Source organism: Petromyzon marinus, chromosome 4 (genome assembly GCF_048934315.1).
Source record: "Petromyzon marinus isolate PM22_M1 ecotype Great Lakes invasive population chromosome 4, UKy_Petmar_22M1.pri1.0, whole genome shotgun sequence".
NCBI classification, from domain to species: Eukaryota; Metazoa; Chordata; class Hyperoartia; order Petromyzontiformes; family Petromyzontidae; genus Petromyzon; species Petromyzon marinus.
The window spans coordinates 25,358,292-25,381,107 of NC_133670.1; the positions used below are offsets into that span (position 1 = coordinate 25,358,292).

A 22,816-nucleotide genomic window follows, 5' to 3' on the forward strand; every position below is an offset into this window, starting at 1 on the left:
GGAGGGTGCCAGAAATATATACGAGAGCTCCATTAGGTTTAATATTCATACAGATGTACTGTGCGTACTATGAACGGTTTTATGGCAGTATTACAGGTAATGCATTCTGTAATGTATATTGCAGGAGCTTACTGCAGAGGATGGATTTTTGTCAGTGTCTTTGCTTTAATAACCTTGCTATGATAAAGTTTTTTTGCGGTACGATTCCACTCCTTCTCTCGTCCTCTCTATTTCTGTTTTTCTAAAAATGTTCCCTCCATTTCTTGATATAAAATGTCTCTTCTTCTCTGTCCATTTTCCTCTCCTGTGCGAGAGTTGCTCCTCTTTCTGTTGCCTCTTTCACTCTTTTCTGTCTTTTCCGCCTTTCATGCTGCCAGCTCCACACCATTCCAAAATTTCGCCTTTCCTCCTTCCCTTCTCATTGCTTGACATCGCTCTATCTGTGTTTCTCACTACTTATTTATCTTTCATTCATTACGTCCGTCCATCTTTCCATCATTCTGTCTATTAATCTGCGTCAAAGTCTGTCTTGTTTCTCACCCTGGTGCTCAGTCCGTGTGTCAATTTATCGATCCACGTGTCCGTCCGCATGTCCGTCCGTCCGTCCGTCCAAATGTCTGTCTGTCCATCCGTCCCATCACAAACCTGCGATGACGGGCTTGGGCAGGCGACTTTGCACTGCCCTCGAGGCGCGCGCAGCCATGCTTGGGTCGGACAGCGAGTGACTCATCCTGTCGGCGCCGTCACCCACGCAGCCCCCTCCACCCCCCACGCCCGGCGCCGTCTCCCGGTCCAGCGTTTTGGCCTTCCCGGTGCCGCCGCTCATGCCCACTCCCCTCCCGCCACCTCCCGCCGGTGCCCCAGGCTGGCCGTGGACGGGCGCGGCCGGCTGCTGACACGGCGGCTGAAAGGTGGCACGTGGCTGCTGTTGCTGCTGCTGCTGCTGCGACGGCGGGGGCAGCGCGCGGCGAGCGGAGCCGGGGGAGGCGGCCGGAGGTGCGATGTCGGTAAACTGCATTGCATTGTGGGGCTGCTGCAGGGTATTGTGGGACTCGGGCTTGGCCCCGCGGCGGGAGGAGCTGCGCCCCACACCTCGGCCGGAGGGGTCCGGTGGGGGGAAGGTGCCGATGCCACTGTCTAGGGTTCGCATCTGGCAGTGAAAGCCTGAGGGGGAGACACGGGGAAGGGGGGGGACACGGGGAAGGGGGGAAACCGGAGGTCAGGCACGCGCGTGTATGGCGCAACGTTGCGCGTTAGACCGCCACGTATCCGTCCTTATCAATTAAAATGTTTGCAAAATCCGAAGTTTTCACATGCAGTCATGTGATCTTAATCTCGCGTGCGTTCGCTCACAAACTAGAGTGAAGCATTCCCCCACATTTAGAGCTGTTTGCACTTTATTTTTGTCCGGAAATTTGTGCGCTAACCGATGCACCACCGCTCCACCAAATTGTCTAATTATTGTACATATGCTTTATAAATATATACAATGTATCGTTACCCGTGTGTATATAAGTAATAGCGATCATACAGCATGTCTAGCGTGTATCAGGTTACTGCAACAAGATGGAAAATGGTAAGGCGGACGCTTTTAGCAGAAACCGACTGACGTGCACAATGTTGGGACTAAGTGGGTCATCATCATCATCCACCGTGCCGTGGCCACAGATTCTCGGACTGCCCCTGAAGTGCCCGGGGTCAGCACGAGCAGTCTCGTGTGACGCTCTTGATGGAATGTTCACGCAGCGATCGGGGTGCGGGCGCAGCAGAAACCGGATTCGCCGAGAGTGAAGAAGCCTGCATGCCCGAAGCCAGGCCCTCTCTGACGCGTGTGTGTGGATGTTGAAGCGAGCAACAATTCGCCGCTTCCACGGCTCGACGCTTTGCCGCGATACGACGGCGCAATTCGATTCGCGGAGCGATCATGAATTCGTAAGATTTCTGTGAAGAATTGTGCGCATGTGTTTAACTTCTTTCGCACCGTACGTAACCAACCGAGATAATTGGAGGTGCAGAGGAAGGACAACAAATTAAACACACACAAAAGCAGTTGTAAAAAAACGAGTATTCAATCTAGATTTAAGAGTGCATAGCTCCAGTGGCTTCCTTCCATCGAAGGTATGTAAAATAACACATTGTAAAATATCGTATTCATCAGCAGCCATCATCAATCCACTGCTGGCTAAAAGCCTTCCCAAGCCAAACTGAAACTAACTGCATTGCTGTACTGTCGCTGGACGCAGGCTACACCAATCCAAAGTGCTGCCAATACAAACTATTGCGCAATTACAAACACACTGCAGCCTGTGAAATAAAGGGTGCATTGAGCATAGCTGATAACAGTGAGCAATTATTAATTCCATGAAGACTTTTGCATTCGCTTCTATTTAATCTATTTAAAAGTTGTATATGTGTTTGCAATGTAGCCCCCCACTGCGTGGGCAATATTGTTTACCAATTTCACGAACAGATTCACTGACGCAAAAGCAACGCATTTTTACTGTGCACGTGTTTGTGTTTTTAACTCTTAACATTGTCAGGAGTAATAGTGCCACGGTGGTGGTGTGGAGATGTAATCTCCCTCGCCAGGTACGCAGGAGGTTGTTGGTTTGATCCCAGAACCTGAAGCGCCTGTTGTGTTCTCTCTCTGCCTGTGGTGGCCATGTGGATTTTTCTATGGGTTCCTCTGGTTTTGCCCTGCACATTTAGAATCAACGTGCGTTTAGATTATTGGCTGCTTCTATGAATTCCCACGTAATGATGATGATGATAGCAGCCGCTACGATAATGAGCTATCACCACGTGTGGCCAGGTCACCTCTGAGAAAAAAGGTAATAGCTCAGTGAGCTTTACCTGATAAGTAGAAAAAAACATGTATTTCTCTTCATTTCCTTCCCATTTTGTAGAACATAAAAGCGACAAAGCGAATTAACAAATTGATGCATTGTTAATGAGGACGGGGATTTCACGTGGCGGGCGCGCGCAGGATTAAGGAAATTCCGCAGATGGCGATGGTGGCGACGGCGGATACGCTTTTATTCTCACCGTGGCGAGAGCGCCGGTGGGGGGTGGGGCGCGCCGGAGATTAAACGCCACCGCTGCGCAAAGGAACGGCGTCCGCTTCTGAAAATCCAGGCGAAAAGCTCAAACGCACGACTCAATTTGCCGAAATGAAACCTGCCGCGGCGATTTACTCATGCCAAATTAAAAACGCGCCACTCGCTGCACGAGTCGAATAAGAGCCCTTCAGTGTAACATTCATTAGCCACTCTTTTTCTTATCCCAATCACGAAGGCAAGGATGAAAAAAAACACGCGCTCCACAATAGGACAATTCAATCACCTAATCCCCATTGAGGAGACGTACATCATGCAAATAAGTGAAGGGAAGGGGGGTTGACGCTCGTGGCTGTTATTGCAGAGTGTGCTCGTGCGCGCGTGTGTGTGTGTGTTTTAAGTGGAGCGTTAGAGACTAAAGTGTGAGCAACTTTCAAGCTCAAATTTATTTTGTTTTGGCGGCTGAGAACTCGAAGAGACCAGGACAGAGTCTCTCCTGCAACAGTGACCGGGGTCACCAAAATGACTAAACCCCAAAAAAATTAAAAGCATAAATTGTCACGTGAGAATTTGAAATTACTGCGCAGACACAGTGGAGCTCATGCTGGCCATTAAATTCGCCGCGTGTATCTTCTGTCGGCTATCCGCTTCCACGCTGAGCTCTCAGCGCGAGAGACATGATACTTATTTAATATTTAACATTATAAATAATTTGGGATATATATAAAAAAAAGCTATCAATCATATCTCAATCACGGCTACTGAAATCTAGACGCAGAGATACGTAGATGCCAGTCACCAAAGCTTCCACGGATAAAAGGGCCGTGCATCGGAACGGAGAATGACCCTGGGACATGGCATCGCAAAACATCATCCCGGCGTCTCCTCCACCCGTGGCCTCTTTCTCCCCGTCGGTAGCATTGTTAAGGTTTTCCAATTATAAGTTGTAGGACTCACTAATTATTTAGTACCACCCCGACCTCACACGTTTGCACGTGCAAATTATCGGAATGTACAGAATTAACCAACCTTGCAATTTAACTGCCACAATTAGGGGTAACATTGCTTTTTATCTTTTAAGACATTCTGGTGAATGTTGTGCCTCTAGTGACCACAGGGGAGGGGGGCGTACATCATATACGAATTAAAAATGATTGATATCCCACACAAACAATTCAATGTATGCATCGTGGCCATAATAATGAGTGGTTCAACTTGCGTGTCTACCATTAGTTCCTAAGCCCTGAGCGATTCGTGTGATGTTCTCTTTACGCACAACCACTGGCGAAGATGAATCCCTCTACCCGAGCCCTGGAATAATCCCGAGCGGCCATCCTGGGCTCAAACCCTAAAAGTCAGCTGCATGAGTTCCGTACGGACGCCAGTTACACACTACGAGCCTCTGAAAGCGATGACGTTTTGGACACACAGGCTGAGCGAGCATCATGCTACTGCTTCAACCTCCTGCGTGGGAGAACACCAGGAAACCAAGGGCCCCCGGCCTGCTGTGGTGGGAGATGCAAACCCAGCTCCTGTGCACATTCAACGCGACATCGTTTTTTCCCCTTCTTTTCTCTCCTGCACTAAACGCCAATAAATACATTCACCGTGGCAATCCTGAAAATTTAACGGGAACATAAAAGCGAGAAGCCGAGCGAGCGGACGAGCGAGCGGGATGCACGCTGTGTAGCTCCGTTAATAACCCGGGCGCGTGGCGGTGATTTCTTGCTTTCCCCATTAAAGTGAGTAATCATGTGCCCGGCGCTTGTTCTCGGAAGGCTCGGTAGCACAGTGAGACCGCGCGAACGCGCCGCATATGCCATTTAATCGTAGCGCCATTGGCCATCGCGAGCCCCTTTCCCGACGGCCGCCCGGGGTGAGGCACGTTGAGCTTCCGAAATACGTCCTCGATGACAAATGTGACCTTCAAAGAAAAGTAATGGGGAGAAGGGGAAAAAAGAAATCTAAAACTAAGAGATGGTTTTAAAGGAAAAAAATACCACGTAAAAGCCAGGGACGGAACCCGAATCCGAGCGTCCCGCGAGAGCGCGGGAGGGGCAGCGTCGGCACGACGACGTGGGGTCCAGAGCGTCGGCACGGCGACGTGGAGCCCAGAGCATTAGCAATGCCGCAGGTTAGAGGGTCAAGGGAGGCTCGGATATCTGAGATTTAAATCTTTATGGGGATCCACGAGCCGAGAGCATGATGGATTCGGCCGCTTCCGTAATGCGCACAGCCACTCCTGGGTGGAGCGGCGATGGTGGCGATTGCGCGCGAGTGGCTAAAAGCGCCCGAAAACTTAACTCGCCGCCGCGCTCGCTCCGAGACCGCCCGGCGCCGCGACCCGCGCCCTTGGCTTTGTCTCCGCATCCCTTCCCTCCGCCGCGGAATGACCATCACTTTTTCCGTAGCTGGCATCGCGACTCGCCCATCTGTCTCTTCTGAACCCTGCACACCCCTCCCCCGCTACAATCTCTCCCTTTATCTCTATCGCTCCATTTTAATGCACGTCGCGCAAAACCTTCAAGTGGGAGGAAACGGGAGAAGGCAGAGAAATCTCACCACGTGTACGCGGCGGTCACACTCGGCACCGTCATCTCACTTCCACCTCGCAGGCGCCAACGCCTACTCCAGCTGGAACGCCCCGGTTGGTCACCCGTCCGAGTGTTTAGTTCGCTGTCCTTCCCCCGCACCTCCGATATAGCACGGTCGGCCACGTGCGGTGCGAAAGAAGTTTAACATGCTTACGTACATAACCAGGCTCAACCCCGCGTTGCTTCGATGAGATCCGGCTCATTGAAAGTGATTTGGCTCTCGGCGACCCTGGCTGTGTCCGTCTGAGTGACAATCACCCAGACTTAAATCAGTCTGATTGGCGTGGGGATTTACAAACCGCGAGCTGGCTTCACAGAGAGCACCGAGTCAGCACAGCTGGGGATTTAACAGAGCGCACGCGTTCCCGCGTGTGTGCGTATGTGCATGGGTGGTGAGCGGCAGTGTCGTGGTTAGGGCACTGCGCTACAGATTCTGCGACCCGAGTTTGATTCCCGCTCAAGACTTTTAACGGTCGCAATTATATTAACCGGTTCTGGGCAAGTCCGAGGTGAACTCGGCCTTAAGTGAGTCCTGGGTGCGGTGTGCAAACGTCAGCAGTGGGGAGACAAAAGCGGCCAGGTATGGCATTGGCCCCCCTTTTGTGTGCCATGCCGGCTTCCAAAGGGGCTCGCGAACAGCACTCGCTCCAACAGTCTGCGTAGGTTACACGGGGGATCTTTGTCTTTGTGCGTGCATGCAAACACAGGTGTCCATTAGTGACGTGCGCACGAGAGCATTTGTATTTGAGCTCACGTGTAGTTTTGTGCGTACCCGTGCTCGCGCCAGTGCTCATTCGTGTGTACGCGCACGCACGCGCCTACACGCACGTACACACCGCAAAGTCCCCCCCCCCCCGCCACCCCCCACCCCGCGTCTACCTGCTGCGTGACTTCTCGCAGATTCCCCAGCAAGCGCCGTCTCAAGCGTGAGCGTGGCTTCAGAGCCGTCCCCACCCTCGCCCACACGCTGAGCCACAGCACGCGCAGACAGAGCAGAAACGAGGAGAGGGAGGGAGGGAGAGGAGAGAGGGCCAGAGAGGAAACGTGGATGGGCGTGCGTGCGTGGGTGCGTGCGTGCGTGAGTGCAGGAGTGAACCAGGACATGGGGGGGGGGGAGGGGCGGGTGGGGGGGAGACCAGGGAGGGAAAGCGTGGGTTAATGAAGCAAATGAGTCGATGGTCATTAAAGCAGTGACTGAAGCAGACAAATCAAATCCAAGCCGATCATCGCCAAGCCAACACAGGCCGTCGAACGTGACATCACGCGCAGCGTCGTCAAAAAGGCGATGGCTGACACATCGCCGATCGATCATCAAGTTGCCAAATGCCGAACGTCCTAAATGTTTTAGACGAGCAAATAACAAATGGTCCCATGCCGTGGTGCGCGAGATAAATGACATGGAACAAAAACTTTTGCACAAAGGAGCTTGCCGCGTGCCAGCGGTCGTCCGCCGACGTTGAACGACGGCACGGTGATTGCGTGGCGCTGGTGCCAGACACTCCGCGGCTATCTCTCGTGAGCAGCAGACGGGCACTGTGTGGACACAGCTGTCTGGGGTGTGCGGGCTCGCCCACGGGTCCGCCCGTCGGCCTGTCCGTCCTTCCGTCCTGCGGGCTTGTCCGCCCAGCGCCCCCAGCGACTGGACACCCCAGGTTTAATGACCTCAGTAATGGAATGCCTCCTTCTCATTGGAGAAAAGTCCAAGCTGAAATTGCACACCCCCGTGGTTGTTGTACTGACCACTTGCACGCACTCCACCTTTGTCTTTGCATATTATTTCACTGTCACCTTCGTGGCTGAGGAAAAAAATAAGTTTCAAAGCATCATCTGGCTACCATGAGAGATTCGTTCATGAGGCTATCCACATATACAAGCACAGAGACAATTTCAACCGAGAAGATGGATTCTGGCTTAGCAATCATTGGAAGGATTTGATAAACCATTTCAGGTCTTAATTGATTGTTCACGCTTACGGTGGCTTTCAGACAGCACACATTAATTTTTCGTCTCCCCCCTCCTCTTTTCAGAACATAGATGGACTAGTCCTTCTAAATAAACTCCCAAATCGCTGCGCGTGGCGCTGACGTTTTTTATAAATAAATACACCATTTATGAATAAATAAATAAATTCAAACCGACACTTCTTTCAAATGTTTCTTGCCGTTGGTTTTTCACACCTGATGACGACCGTTTGTGTTATGGTCGAAACGTCGTGAGAATTTTTATTGTTTTATATATATTTTATCATTTTATTGTTTCCCTTCAACGTGACTTTACCGAAAGAGCTAAGAATATGAATATAGATGAAGGTGTTTGTCACACGTTGTGACCACACTTCATAGACGAGTTTTTTACTTATTCTTACCAAAACTTCCCCTCTCCCTACGTCACTCCCGGCGTCAAGACCACCGTTTCCACCTCATCATAATGGCCACATCAGCTCCTCTCGTGCCGCTCCACCTGCGTCCGCTAGACCCCACGCCATTCCCCCTACGTCTGCCAGACCGCACCGTTGCATGCCGCTCCGTCGCTGCAACAGATACGTTGACACATTTTTGTTCCCCGACAGAAAGAAAATCTCGTGAGTTCCTTGGGCCTGGTTTCTTACGACGCGCCATCGTGCCGTGCCGCGTGCTGCACGGCACGATGTCCGACGTTCTGTTCCACAATTGTGGGAAGCGACGGAGCATGCGGAGCGAAAACGTGGACAGAACAGTGATGCTGTTTTGGTTGCGCGGGAACGACTTGGTGTTGCACGACGGGGCTTTGACCGTAAGCGTCGGCGGTGCGACGGGTCTGCTTCCTCCCTCTCACCTTCATGCCGATAGAGAGGACTTAATATTCTAGCAGGGAAGCTGCCCCACCTGTAAATGAGTTACCATGGTGCACAGGCCTCGCTAGGGAGTTCCACTGCGTCCGTATGCATAGAATCATACCCTGGCCTGGTGTGGGACACCGAGAAAGTAAAGAGACCGGAATATGCACGCGTTCGTATCTCACGTGCGGCTGGGCAGGTAAACCCGGTATTTGTCCTTGTTAAATTACACGCACGGTGACATTATAATTCTCAGGGTACTATTTAATGAATTCGAAGCTCCAAGAGCCAAGGGTATTTAACCAAATACCGAGACTCATATAAAGCTTTGAATCCACCAAGAGCCAGTTTACATGTTCAAGTGTTTGAGCATATCTGCTTCTAGGAGGTACGTGTGTTTATGAATAGAAGGTGCACCTAGCTTCGCACAAACGCCGGTGGTTACATCACCGTCACTTAGTGGCGAACGGCGGTTGTTGTTGTTGTTGTTGTTTATGAATAAAGAGATGTGAAAGAAGAAACACACAGGTGGCCAACAGAGACACAGACGAAACAAAAACACATTCACTCTCACAAGCAACTAAACAGAGACCCGCACAGACACCGAGACAGACAGAGAGAAACGAGCAGATACACAGAGAGACAGAGAGGCAGGCAGGCAGAGTGCGGGGGACGCATGATGGCCATGTACCCCGAGGTGGTTGGGCTGTCTTCGCGGGATCTTGGGTGACCACTCTGACAGCTGCAGGGCAGAGGACTCCTCCTCCTCCTGCTCCTGCCTCCACACGCCCAGGAGCTCCCCATCGCTGCCTCGTCCCGGACCCTTCAGCAGCCCCACCTGCAGGAGGGCAGCACACGGGGGTGGCACGGGGTGGCACGGGGTGGTGGGGGGGGGTAGGGCGGGTCAGCAGGGAGCCCTCTTGGAAGTTGTTACGATGACCAAATGTGATCTCCTTTCATCTCGGGTCGTTCATTGTTCATCCGTACCCAGCTGAGGCTCGCGGCTGACGCACATCGCAAACTGCGATGAGCGTACGTTTATTTAGCTCGGCTTTTATTTGATGCGTGGTGCGCATAAGGTGGCATGGGACATTATGCCTGACAAAAAATAAAATATATTCATGAGAATTAAAGTTTACTATGTTTGCTCAATATTCAAGAATTGCCTTGGAACTAAAATTGGATTTCTTTCTACACAGTTCTATTACATAGTATTTGCTAAGTGTGGATTACATTGAGAATGAATAAACTCAAGACGCTGGTCAGCATGTCCCCAAGCTCAGCTGCAGCACGACTCTTTGATGAAATTAATTCCACTACTCCGCCGACATCGTAGAGACCCAAGCGGTCCACACATCCTGCAAGTTAAACCTAATCCCCGCGCTGCGATGCTGGGGAAGAAGGCAATTTATTTCTCCCTGATCCATTTCCAGTCCTTTCGATAAACACTTTCTCTTTTACTTCCACATTGATTACACAGGCTTAAAATAATGATAATTTAGAAACTAATCGGTTTAATTCTTGACTGAATAGTACAAGGCTCTCGCCGGCTGTCTGTGGTAGAGCACAGACAGGTTCTGGTTGCCGTGGTAGTAGCACTTGGGGACACTTTGCAGCATCTCTCCAAACAAATGAAACCAAAGCGCACACATCGCTGTCAAAACAAACCAAAAACACAGTAAAGCGCTTAGAAACAAACAGTTTACTATCATCAACAAAGCAGACGATTGTGTGTTTCGTTTTTTGAAAGTATAATTTTCAAGAGCCCCTTCATTTCTCCAGCGCTGTCCTCGAGACAGCCTGGTCCCTTCACCTGATGAAGGCCGCTTGTGTTGTGGCCAAAACGTCGTGATTTGTTGTTTTATTTTTTACTTACGTGACTTTACCGAATAGAACCAAAGAGTAAGCCCCTTCATTGCTACCTCTTCAGAACAAGTGGCACTGTACGGAGCCAAGATGACTCCAAATTGGTGAGCATTAAGCGCAACAATAACAATGGGAATATGATGAGCACACAGTACATCACCAAGCTGTATTTACATATAATCGACGTGAAATCAACACGTAATCTACATGTGTAATCGACACGTAATCTACATGTAATCGACATATAATCTACATGTAATCTACAAGCGGCACTCATCTCAGCAGCAAGCCGTGTGGCCCACAGTGATGGATTCTTACTTGCACGAGTTTAGAGGTGTAGGAAAAGGCATAATAATGTTCAATCAATCTACATGGCACGCACACGTGTTTTTATAGCTCATGCCTTTGTCCGTCCACCGCACAATGAAGGCCTTCCAATGCCGTGTCGCTCACGGGGGTCGCTTTTGCACAGACTTCAACCTTCCGGTTGATGCGAGTCGGTGAAGGGGAGGAGGTTACCCAGTAAAATTATGTTAGCCGTGGCCAGCATTCAAACTCAGGTCTCACCGATTTCAAGAGTGCAGTGCACTAAATACTGAAGCAAAGGGGGCATAAATTGCTGCTCAGTTATCATCACTCTCTACTGCAGGATCTAGCGCATGCCCTCGAGCGTTTGTGGAATGCAGTGAGAGCAGGCGAACGTTGCTGTGCCAGTGGGAATTTGTCACCCGAGAACGAACAGAGCAGTTGGTGTGCTGCTTGGGTATGAGTCAGGATGATGCACAGACGGCCCTACAGATTATACGAGTGGCGGAGAATCAGTAGTATCCTAAACAAATCCACGTCCGTGGAGATTCTTCACGATGCCTTTTTACAATGCCAGACCGCCTACCCTTGGTGCTCTAACACGCAGACAACCTACGTCAGCGGTGCTTACACCGTACCAGTGACAATCCATAGGAGTCAGACTCCACGGGCGACGCCATTGGCTGCTTGTCAGGCGGGAGTAGCGCGCGATGGGGAGGGCGTAACGTCGGGTCGAGTTTTCTCCCAGAATCTTCCGGGGCACGATTAGGGGACATCGTTCGCTTTTCAACCCTAAAGCAGCAGCAGGAACATGCGGGGGGCACAAACGTAGAGTCAGAGAGGGAGGATTATTCACAAACTAAAACCAGTGGAGATGCAGTCATGCAGCAACGTGTTTTCTTCTCTCCAAATAAGCCACAGAGTTTGCAGGTGCTGCTAATAATCTTTAAAAATATATTTTATGCATTCCGTAACAGAGCACACTGCTGCTTCACAGTCCTTTGATGTGTTTGAGCGATTCAGAGTAAGCCTTTGTTGCAAAATTGATTGAAAAAAATATAGAGCGACTGAAGGTCGGCAGAGCATTTTTCTAAGGTTAATACCACATTACTAGTGACCTTGTTGGATTAATAATAATAACGATGATTAAACTGAAAAATAAATAAATAACCCGTGACTTTGCGATAACCCTGCCTCCCGCGCATATCAAGCGCCTCCTCACACAAACAGACTGCCGTCATTGTGCCCCTGTTCCCCTGGCGGCGTCTGACGATCGCCGGCATGCGTGTCGCCCGCGGGGCGCGACGCGTTACGGCCCGTGGCCTCGGGGATAACGCGAGGAACAAACACCCAACATTGATCTCAATTCATATCGGGGGGGGCAGCGGCGGTGAGAGAAACCAATGTTTCCATCCTCCGGACGCTCGTCCGATCGAAAGACTATAATGAAGTGCCTGGCCTCCGCTCACTGCTCTGTCCGGGAATAATTAACTCTCTCGCTGCCGGCGCTCGTCAACACAAACCGCACACGCCCGCTGCGCCCCTTACATCGGCGCGGCGGTCCTGGGCTGCGTTTGACAACGGTCGGCATTTGGCACAAGGCGAGAGAGCTTCGCTTGGAGCGGGACGCAGGGCGGGCGGCTTGGGGCGACACGAGGGAGCGTGCGTCACGGAGAAAGGAGAAGGGGGGGCGGGGGGGGCGGCATGAGTACTTGGTACGGCAGCCGCGTTGGGCGGACGGTGGGCGACCAGGTTAATTACAAGCAGAGCCATGGAGACGCACTCCCGCAATCCGATAAGCACGTAATGAATGGTTAATCAGGCGTCAAGGCAGTGGCATTTTTACTTCGCAGTGCCGCGGTGCTGAGACGCGACTCTTTACGGCTTTCAGTGCCACCTTAATAAATATCTCGGGAAGAAGAAAAAAATCGATAAAACCTACGGCTGATAATCTCTCACAAGAGGTAATTAAAGCGGGTGCATAATGTAAAACGGAGTGTTATTTAGGGGAAAAAGAGGAAAGAAAAATATGCCAATACTGCGGCTAAAGATGCTGTTGGCTAATGCGTTATTGGTATTGGCACCGCAGGGAAAATCACAAGGGGATACTCATCCAGAATAAACAATGACGCATCAATTTTCCTACAATTTATAATAATTTACAAAGCCACCTTCCGACGAATTAAAGTTCTGGAAAATCGATTTTGTTTTGATATGTACGAGTCTCAAATACAATCGCGAGACAGAAACGACACCGCCGCGGTTTTGCCGTTCACCCCCGGCGAGGCTCTACCGCTGTTAGACGGCAACGAGGCGGGCGGCGCACAGTGACTCACCTGCTCAGTATCTCCTGCAGGAACTCTCCGCTCGAGGGGCTGCTGGCGGTGCCCATCGCTCCGTCCACGCCGCCGCCGCCGTGTGCGTCGTGCCGGGCGCTGCCGTCGGGCGAAGAGCGGCTCCCCTGCGCGTCGGGCGCTGGCTTGTCCGCCGGCTGCTTGCCCTCTACCCGCTTGCCGCGAGGCTTGAGGCGCCGGCTCAGGGGAGCCCATTCCTTCTTCTCCTCTTTCCTCTGCACCTCCGCCTTGCCCTCTCCGGCTTTCTTCGGCTCTTGCTTCTCCACTTCCGCCTTCTTCACGTCGCCGGTGGGCGCCTCCATTTTTTTGGCCGGAGTTGCCGTCCCCGCCGCCGTCCCCACCGCCGCCGCGGTCGCCGCCGTCTTGTGCCTGCGGAAGCCGAACCAGCTGGCGATGGACGAGGCCGCGCCAGACTTGGGCTTCGTCTCAGTGGTGCTCGCACCGGCGCGAGACACTCCCTGCTGCTCCTTGCGCAGCATGTTCGCCTGAATGCCCTGCATCACCTTCTCCTCGATGGAGGGGCCCGCGGCAGAGCCCTGAGGAGACAGCGCTTGGCCCAGCCTCCTCGGAGACTCCGGCTGAGCCTCGAGGTTGGACTTGGTCGGTGACTTTGCTCCGTAATGTGGAGAATACAGCTGCTGCTGTTGCTGCTGTTGGCCCGTCCTGGTGCCCGCGAACTTCAGTTGCCTCTGACCCGGAGCCTCCGTTCCTTTACTGGCATCTCTCTCCTGGAGAATCAGCCCCTTGCCGTTTATGGAAAAACCGTCGCACTCGCCCTCACCCGCCATGATGTGGTTCTGACCTTCCGATGATTCCGCTTTGTCGAAGCCATCGATGTCCTCGTGCATCTTGGGAGTCTTTACGTTCTGAGCGAGCCGCACGCTTTCCATTCCGGACATCGCTCGGGGGCTCTCGAGCTTCGCTCTCGGAAGCTTGGCGTTCATGGCGTTCCTCTGCTCCTCCAGCTTCGTCACTCCTCTGTGTCCCTCTGGGCTCATGGCTCTGTGTCCCTCTGGGCTCATAGCTCCGTGTCCCTCTGGGCTCATGGCTCTGTGTCCCTCTGGGCACATGGCTCTGTGTCCGTCTGGGCTCATAGCTCTGTGTCCCTCTGGGCTCATGGCTCTGTGTCCATCTGGGCTCATGGCTCTGTGTCCCTCTGGGCTCATGGCTCTGTGTCCCTCTGGGCTCATAGCTCTGTGTCCCTCTGGGCTCATGGCTCTGTGTCCCTCTGGGCTCATGGCTTTGTGTCCCTCTGGGATCATGGCTCTGTGTCCCTCTGGGCTCATAGCTCTGTGTCCCTCTGGGCTCATGGCTCTGTGTCCCTCTGGGCTCATGGCTCTGTGTCCCTCTGGGCTCATGGCTCTGTGTCCCTCTGGGCTCATAGCTCCGTGTCCCTCTGGGCTCATAGCTCCGTGTCCCTCTGGGCTCATCACAGGCCGGTGTAAATCTCCCTCCTTTGGTTGTCTCACAACATCAAATTTTGGCACCATTCTATGACCGGGCGCCCTCTGCCTTGCTCTGAAATCTTCCAACTTTCCCGGACTTCTCACTCCTTCCACCTTGGCAGGGGATATTCTGTGGCCGCCGTCCTCTGGGAGGGAGTCGTCCAGCCTCTCAGGATGCGTTGGCGAGCGCGGCCCGTCAGGCTTCGTCGATATCTTCTCTCTCTCGGCCCTGGCCGGCAAACGGCTCGGGAGCTTGGTGGGACTGCCGTGGCTCCGCTCCACTCCGTCGCATTCCGTCTCTGCATCCGCCTCGAGGGCCACGGGCGTGGGCTGCGCCGTGATCGCCTCCTGCACGATAGTGACGTTGTGGAAGTTCTGCGCACAGTGCTTGAGCAGCTCGCTCTCGGACACCGCCTCCAAGACGTCGTACCCATTCTCGCCGGCGGATTCCAACCCATGCGGATCGGACACGAGCACGCAAAGCTGCAACTCGGTCGCAGCGCGATCCTCCTGCTGCTGCTGCTGTTCTGAGGGCGTCGCAACCCTCGGAGGCTCCGGGGTCGTGAGCGACGACTGGCGGCTCAGGGGAATCCCGCGCTCGGCCGTGTTGGTGATGATGTGCGTGCGGATCTTGGGGCTGAGCTCTCCCGCCGAGCTGGCGGCGGGCATCCTCTCGCGGCTGCCGGGCTGCGCGCTGAAGCTCTGGCTGCGCACCTTGGTGCCGCTCATGCCGAGTGCCGGCTTGGGGTAGGGGCGCGCCGTGCCGGGCGACTGCGGCGTGCCGCGCAGGCCCTTCAGCTCGTCCCGGAACTCCGCGTCGCCGGAGCTCGTGGCGGGAGACGAGAGGGGAGACGGGAGGGGCCCCTCTCCTGGGTGGGGCTTGGCGTCGAGGTCGGACGACGCGCACCCGTGCGTCGCGGGGGAGTTCGCCTCCTCCGACGGTCGGGGGCACGGTGGCACTCCCTTGCTCGCCCACGTCGCTGCATCACTCGCTCGGTCCGGCTCTTTAGAGGGCGGCGTTACGCTCGTCAAAGCTTCGGCTACTTCCTGAGGGTCGCCGTGAGCGGGTTCCAATTTCAACTCTTTTTTGTCCGAAGTTCGTTCACATTTGCTGCTGACGGGTGGGGAATTTAACCCATTTGTTGGACGCACAGAAGCAGTGAAGCTCGTGGTGACATTTGCTACAAAATGGTTCTGCCGCTCCGGCACATTGCTGCACAGGGCATTGTAGGACTCGATTAGCACCGGAGATTTCATTGTCAAGCAGCTCTTGGTAGCATCAGTATGCTGCGTGACATTATTAACGGTCCTCTTAGGTGAGAGAATTGCTTGATTTTGAGTCATGTTCCCTTCGCTCTGACTCTGAGGTAACTGAAGCTTCTGCTGCTGCATGGAGGCGTGGTTAGGCCTGGGCTGCTGATGCGACGACACGTGCGCCAACGTCTGGGAATAACCCACCCCTTCCGAGACGGAGCTCTGGGACTTGTGCAGCGACTGCGGGACCCTGGGCACCACCGCCGGCTTGGAGGCGTGGGTCGGCGAGCCGACGGGCAGGCGGCTGGCGGCCCCCCCACGTGCCGTGCCCGCGGCCTGCTGCTGCTCCTTGCCGCAGCGCACCCTCAGCAGGCTCTGCTGGGTGTCGTAGCTGGGCCTGAGCAGCGTCATGCTGGGAGGGATGTCATAGTTGGGCTTGATGAGCAGCGAGGCGGAGCGGCCCGGCGGGGGCGGGGCGGGAGGCGACGCGAGGTGCGAGGGTTTGACCCCGCCGGACGCGCTGTCCCGTACGGGCTCCTCCTGGTGCTCCGGGGAGAGCACCGGCGACGGCGGCGCCGTGGCCGGCGACGGCGCCGTGGGCGCGGCCTGCTGGGCCGCCCTGGAGAGAGTGGCCACCAGAACGGGCTTCCTGCCGGGAGGAGGAGCGGCTTCGGGCGACGGGCTTGCGGGCCCACAGCCGTTGGGCAGCTTCGTGGCGGCCGCAGCTTCGCTCTTGCAGGGGATCCGGGAGCTGCGAGGTAGCTGGGGGCTTCCCCTGGTGGGGTTGGCCAAGTCGGACTTCACACCCAAGCCGCTGCCCACGCTGGGGATCTTGAGGAACCTGGATAGCTTGGCGGGGGACGAGGGGCCCGGCGATTTGTCGTGAGGAGCGCAGCCGCCGGCCTTCTCCTGACTTTTGCTCCTAAACGCCGGCGGGTTTCCACTGCTGGGTCCCCCCCCCGCCTTGCAAGGGACCTTCATCTGCTGCGGCAGACTCTGGGATTTTCCCGACATCCGGCCCGGCGGCACCCTGGGGCCGCTGGGTGAGGAGGAGGCCGCGGCGAACCCCGCAGAGTAGAGGCCGTTGCTTTTGTGGCCCCCGCTGTACGGCGGCTTGATCAGGCGTTGCTGAGCACCGTGAGACATCGCCAGAGTGGGCGCTGCACTGTGCGATTGACCACTCGAGGCCGACGTGGATCCTGAGGTCACCTGAGAGATGTTTCCAGTGGTTGAACTTCCAGCGGGGGCGGGCGGCGCCGCCTTGCCACTGCTGCTGTCGGAGTCTCTGATCGGCTGCTCCTCCGTGGGAGATTCCAAAACTGCGTAGTCCGCGGCTCTGCTGGCCGAGGCAGCCTCGGGCTCCAGTTCAGTGTAATTAACTTCTTGCTTGGCGGAGCCTCTGACGTGAAGTGCCGGTGCGCCGGGGGTCTGAACCCCGGACCCCAGCTGCGAGGGGCAACAGTCCTTGGCGTCGTAAATCACGGCCGGGCCTGGCGGCTCCTCCTCAGGCTTCACCGGCGCGTCCGCCGCGGCCACCGCCGCCCGTTTCACGAACTGCAGCATCCTGGGGCGATCGCCGGCTGTGGTCACCTGACCGGTGAGAGAGATCACCTGACCGCACAGCGAGCTCACTTGGCCCGTCACCGTCTTGTGCACGGACTGCGCCAGCGACACCGAGATGTTGGGGAACGCCGCGCCGGGCGCAGCTCCCAGCGTCGAGCGGCCGCCGCCGCCGCCCTCGCCGTTCCGCCTGCCGGCCGGCTCCTCGACATTCTTCAGGCTGACCTGCATGCGGTTGGCGGTCAAGCCGAACCTCCAGTTCTCCGAGGCCTTGCCCAGACTCTGGCAGCGCGGCAGGTACCCGGCGATCCTCTCGTCCACGCCGCGCACCTGGTACACGCAGCGCGGCGTCCTCGGGAAGGGCGCGCGGGGTCCCGGGCCGAAGAGGCCATCGGAGAGGCTGTGGGGCAGGCGCAGGCAGGAGGGCAGCGTCCACTCCTTGCAGGGCACGGGATCCAGGCTGGCGCCCCTCGCGTCGTCCTCGCTTTCCTCCTGCGAGTCCGACTCGTACGAGCACTTCTGGTGTGGCTGCACGCCGCGCAGGCGCACGGAGGCGTGCGCCACGACGCCGGGGAAGTCGTTGTGCTTGGAGCCGGGCGAGTAGATGCCCTCGTTGGAGCTCATGAGGTCCCGGTGGGCGGCGGTCCACTCGCCTGGTCGCAGGCTGTTTCGATCGTCCGGCGCAGGAATCGGCTCCCTGGACACGAGCTGCCGGAGGCCCTGGCGGGGTACGCGTGTTGTGGGGGAGACGGCGAGCGTGCGAGTTAGGTTGTTGTTAGCGTAGTGCCTTGGCAAGTGTTCTCTAGTCAGTGGCGGCGGCGGTGGTGGTGGTGGTGGTGTGCACTACTGAATTTTCTGTCGAGAGGAGTTGAAGCGTAGTCGTAAGCGCACTGCACTATGAACCTGGAGACCCGGGGTCGATGCTCGGCCATGGATAACATCAGTAGCGATAATCTGAATTGGTTTGGGGCATCTCCTAGATCGACTCAGGTAAAATGTCAACCTGGTTCAATGTGTAAAGATCAACAATGGGGATAGAAAGGTAACCACGTTGTGCCTTTCTTCACAGGTGCTGTGAACAACACTTTCCCACCAGAGCCTGCTTGGCTATATAGGGGATCTTTGGCTTTGTTGAGGTGCAGCTGATTCTCAGTGGTGCCGACCAACGCAGAGGAACAATTGCTGGGAGGCGTTGCCAACTCTCCGCTCATCCACTGACCTTTCTACCTGCCGAACGATCGAGCTAATTAAAACCACGGCCAATATATTTAGGTTGCATTATCAGCCGAGACCATTAAAAATGATCAGCCAATTTAGAATGTATCGCAGTGCACTCACACGTTAATTGGAAATTATCGTTGTAACATTTCACTCTGAAGGACAACTCTGAGGGCATCGTCCAATTTTGACAGAGCGGCTCGGCAGGCCGAGCACGCCCTGAGACCATCCGCATGGGCCTGCTTCTCCCTCGACTGCAAAATTAAACAACAGGCCTCAGGGGAGTCTGCTAGCAGTCGCACGGAAGCAGAAATAAATAAATAAATAGCTCGCCACATTCATCACGCCCGCAGAGAAGATATATAGTCAGCTGATGAAAGTCAGCAGAGAGAAAGCAGGAGAATCCCAGTTTTACGCGAGCCTCGCACAGTAAATATGACCCCCAATTACAGGCAACACATCTCTGTAACCTCTTTCTTCTGGCTCTGAAAAAGGGACATTCCCTGAAACATCAGACAACTGCGTATATTCTTCAGTTTGTGATTGTATGACGAATGTGGTGAGTTGTTGTTGTTGCTGTTGCTGAAAAAGAGCTTCAGAGCTCATCCGAATCCTCCAGTATAAGTAAATATTCCATCCTTGCCTGCAGGATGCTCATCTCCTTCCTCTGCTGCCGCTTGAGTGCCTCCTCATGGGAGCTGGGCAGGGCCCCCAGCTCCACGCTGCCACTCCGCCTCTGCTCCTCCGCCCTGGACGGTCGATCCTTCTCACTCCCCGCCGACTCCTTCCCCTGATCCTTGTCTGCGTGCCTCCCGTCCCTCATCTCCACTTTCTGTAAAACGACGGTGGAGGTGAACCGGCGACGCTCGCACCGTGCGCGGTAAACGGGGTGGGGGAGGGGGGGTGTGCGGTGGAGAAGAGGGGCCGCTTGGTGACTTGATGGCTGCCACAGCCGGAGTCTTTCTGAAGAATCGGTCAATATCTCTCGTGTGTTCTCGGTCTGCGTCACGTGTTTCTTTAGTGCGACGACCCGAACCTGTTGCACGGCGCTACGCGACGCGCACACGTGCGCCCCGTGTCAACATCAGCGGCCTCGGGCTCTAGAAGGCGACCCACCTGCCCCGCGGTGGACTCTCGCTGCTCGGCGGGCCACGGGCAGGAGTGCGTCGACAGCTCGCTGCACGTGCTGGACAGCGAGATCTCGCTGCTGCTGCTGCAGCTGCTGGTGACGAGGCGGTGGCGCCGGCGGCCCAGCGTCGGCACCGAGCCGACCCCGCGGCACAGCGCGCCGCCCTCCACCACGCCCAGCGCCACCCCGGCCTGCCGAGGGACCACGACGAGACGGTCGGTGCGTGCGATTCTCGAGTCATACAACCACCAAGGGACTTCAATGAAGGGCGTTACCATTAGGACTACTACTCGCTTCGTATGTACGCACGTACGTTGTACTTATTTGGCACCGTACGTAGGCAACTGTGCTTATTGGAGGTGCGGGAAAAGGACAATAAACTAAACGCAAAAAGCAGCGCTAATTTAATCAGTTTTCAATCCAGATTTAAAGGTGCAAAGCCCCAGCAGCTTCCTAATAATATCGGTGAGCGTTTCAGACTGCCGCAGAAGCGGATCTGAAAGCGTGCGACGCAGTGACCGTCTTTGTTCAATGGCATGGACTCACAACCGTCTGATCGCCACAATGGACGGATGATAGGTGCAGTGTGATCCCTACTCCCTTTCTCTCTTCACCTCATCCAAGCATGCACGGTTGCACAACCCTCTGGCACTCGCCCAGTTATCTACCACTTTGCGACTCGCAGATGGCAGTGAGGCGGTGGTCGCCACAATGCATTAGTTATAATGTGTCTGCCAATATTCCAGGTCAGGTCATGCACACTCAAAATTCAGAATTGCTTTTTGGAAAGAGGAAATAATTTTTTTTCGGAACTTGAATTTCCAATCTTCGTACGTCTTTGCATTTACCAAACCACTATTGATAATACATTGGTAGAAGGACCAAACATGCATACTAAGTGTGATGCATGTCGAGAGTCTGAATATGCATGTTTGTGAATGTCTCCGCATCGTCAACTATAGGGCATATTGCCAAGCTCGTGTATTTTATTAAGTTAAGTCAAGCTGTGAATCTGGCCCGAAATCCATTCAATCAGGAACTCACACCCATTAGGCACACAATGGACGGCAGAAGAGTACAAAGCCGCTGTGATCCAGTGGAAGTCATTGACAGAATGACTCACAGTGCAAACAAGGCAGGGACAAAACGAAAAGCAGAGCGCATGATATTACAATTACACCAAACGGCGGGCGAAGCGTCACGGGCGAGGGAACTGCAAATGAGCGTTAGAATAACAGAAACCACTGACCAATTACAAGCCACTCGTGTGTACCGTAATCATGAAACAGATTGAAATGCAGGCATCGAAAGCAAAAGCTATTTTCTCTGCAGCATCAGTCCTGATTTGCGAGCAATTTGAGGGACCGCGAGATGAGCGGGAGAAGGGAGGTCGCCAAAAGTACTTTTTAAGCGTGCGGTCTCCTACGCTCAACCCACCGCTGCCCAGCCGCTCTGCAGCACCGACGGACGGGGCCACCACACGGGACGATCTTTCGCGATCCTCAGTGGGACTCGCGTACGGGTTGGCGGTAAGCACGTCACGACGCTTTGATCGGTCCATCGAAATGTATACTGCTTGTTTCATCAATGCACCGATTACAATTGATGTTTACGCCCATGATGCCGACAATGTATCATGCGTGGTGAAGTCACGTAGGTGGGGGCTCCATCCAACGCCCTCCTCAAGAGAGGGCAGCCCGTATGCCTCGATGGATATTAAATGAATGCATATGCAAACAAATAGTATCCATTAGCCAAGCTCCCCAAGTGCTGGACATTGGAATGGTGTTCTAATGTCTATGTGCGGAGCGTGCCGGTGACCACTGTATGAATAATAGATGTTCATGCTCGTGATGTATACATTGATTCGGACGTGTGAGAAAATCGTATTTACAAACAAGCTGCTAATGTGACAATTAGGCTAATGGGCGCAAACAAAACTGCACAATGTGACAAAATGCACTGAGAAAAATAAAAGGCAGATGGTAAAAATTGGAAGAAAAATTTAATGACTATTCAATTGTGACAATTCATAGAATCGCATGGCCTAGCCAGCACAGCACGTCTCCCACACATGGATATGTAAACAGATTAATTTATAGATGGACAAAAAAACGCCCTTTAACGAGCGTAGCAGCAAGTTCCATTCGTGAGCACCTATTAAGACCCATACAATGCAGAATTGTGGCCAGCTGCACGCCTGGCCAGCATTGGCTTCCCAGTTGTTAATGTCCATAATAAATGCTTGCTCCTAACTCAACGTTTAGGTTGAGTCAACCCTGGAGACGCCCGGCGAGTTGCAGTTTCAGACACTACGAGACACCGACGCTGTGCACAACCAGGGACGAAACCCAGGTCGTTGCGTTTGCAGTGCAGCACGTTGAACCGCTATGGCAGTGCCGTATCAGCGACTGACAAATTCAACTTTGCAAAATGAATTGCCGGCTGGCCGGTCAACCAAGGCCCGCTCGTCACTCAGGCAGCCCCACATGCACAGGGCGACTGTCTCTTTGGCCAGGAGTTTTTACCCCACGGTGGGCCCTTGAGCGGCACGCGGCTGGATTAATCCACTTGACTCAGAATCACGAAATTTGCGTATATTTACTCTTGCAAAAAATAATTTGTTGCTGAAAATTAGCAGTTGAATTTATTGCAAGTGGTTGGAATTAAAACATTCCTATGGCGAGGGCAAGTCCATCCATAGGATGACCACTATAGTCTGTATACCAAGCATGACGGTGTCTCTTTTGCCACTCGACCTCCCCCTGCCTTCTTAGACAGTGCAGCCGTCGAAAAGAAAACAAAAACCTCAATTGTTTAAAACATTTGTCCCCGGCATAGGCGCATTTTGTATTCGGTATGGGTGAGATAAATGCCTCTTCTCTCTCTCTCTCATAAATAATGAGTGTTCAGTGTCATGTAAGAGATGCAGAGATGTCAAGCGTGGATCCGATATGACTTCATTAGAACTGACAGTCCCCGATCCTCAGCACAATCCATTCACATCCCAAATTGGTGTCGATACTTTACACGGAGCTGACCATTAACAGACCATTTGCCTCCAGTTTTAATATCCTCCTCTACTGAAGACGCACAACCACGGGTGTAGGAGTCACGAGCTAATGCGCTTTTATGAGCCTACGTTGGGGAATAAATTACGGGAAAAGGCGGTAACATCTTTTTCGTCGTACGCAAGTAAGTTTTGTGACTTTCACAGGG

General features: G+C 54.0%; 1 protein-coding gene across 16 annotated transcripts in view; it reads right to left on the minus strand.

Moving 5' to 3' along the window:
• Positions 1-22,816, minus strand: part of NCKAP5 (NCK associated protein 5) — a 268,026-nt gene that overhangs the window by 19,799 nt on the left and 225,411 nt on the right. For 15 of the 16 annotated variants that reach the window (XM_032944573.2, XM_032944576.2, XM_032944592.2 and 12 more), the window contains 7 exons: positions 19,585-19,788; positions 19,112-19,300; positions 12,974-17,970; positions 11,276-11,429; positions 9,157-9,303; positions 6,530-6,617; positions 646-1,164 (listed from right to left, as the gene is read on the minus strand). In XM_032944573.2, coding sequence (XP_032800464.2) covers positions 646-1,164; positions 6,530-6,617; positions 9,157-9,303; positions 11,276-11,429; positions 12,974-17,970; positions 19,112-19,300; positions 19,585-19,788 — 6,298 coding nt within the window. Of the gene's footprint in view, positions 1-645; positions 1,165-6,529; positions 6,618-9,156; positions 9,304-11,275; positions 11,430-12,973; positions 17,971-19,111; positions 19,301-19,584; positions 19,789-22,816 lie in introns of those variants that run through there. The other variant, XM_032944652.2, reaches the window with a different exon arrangement.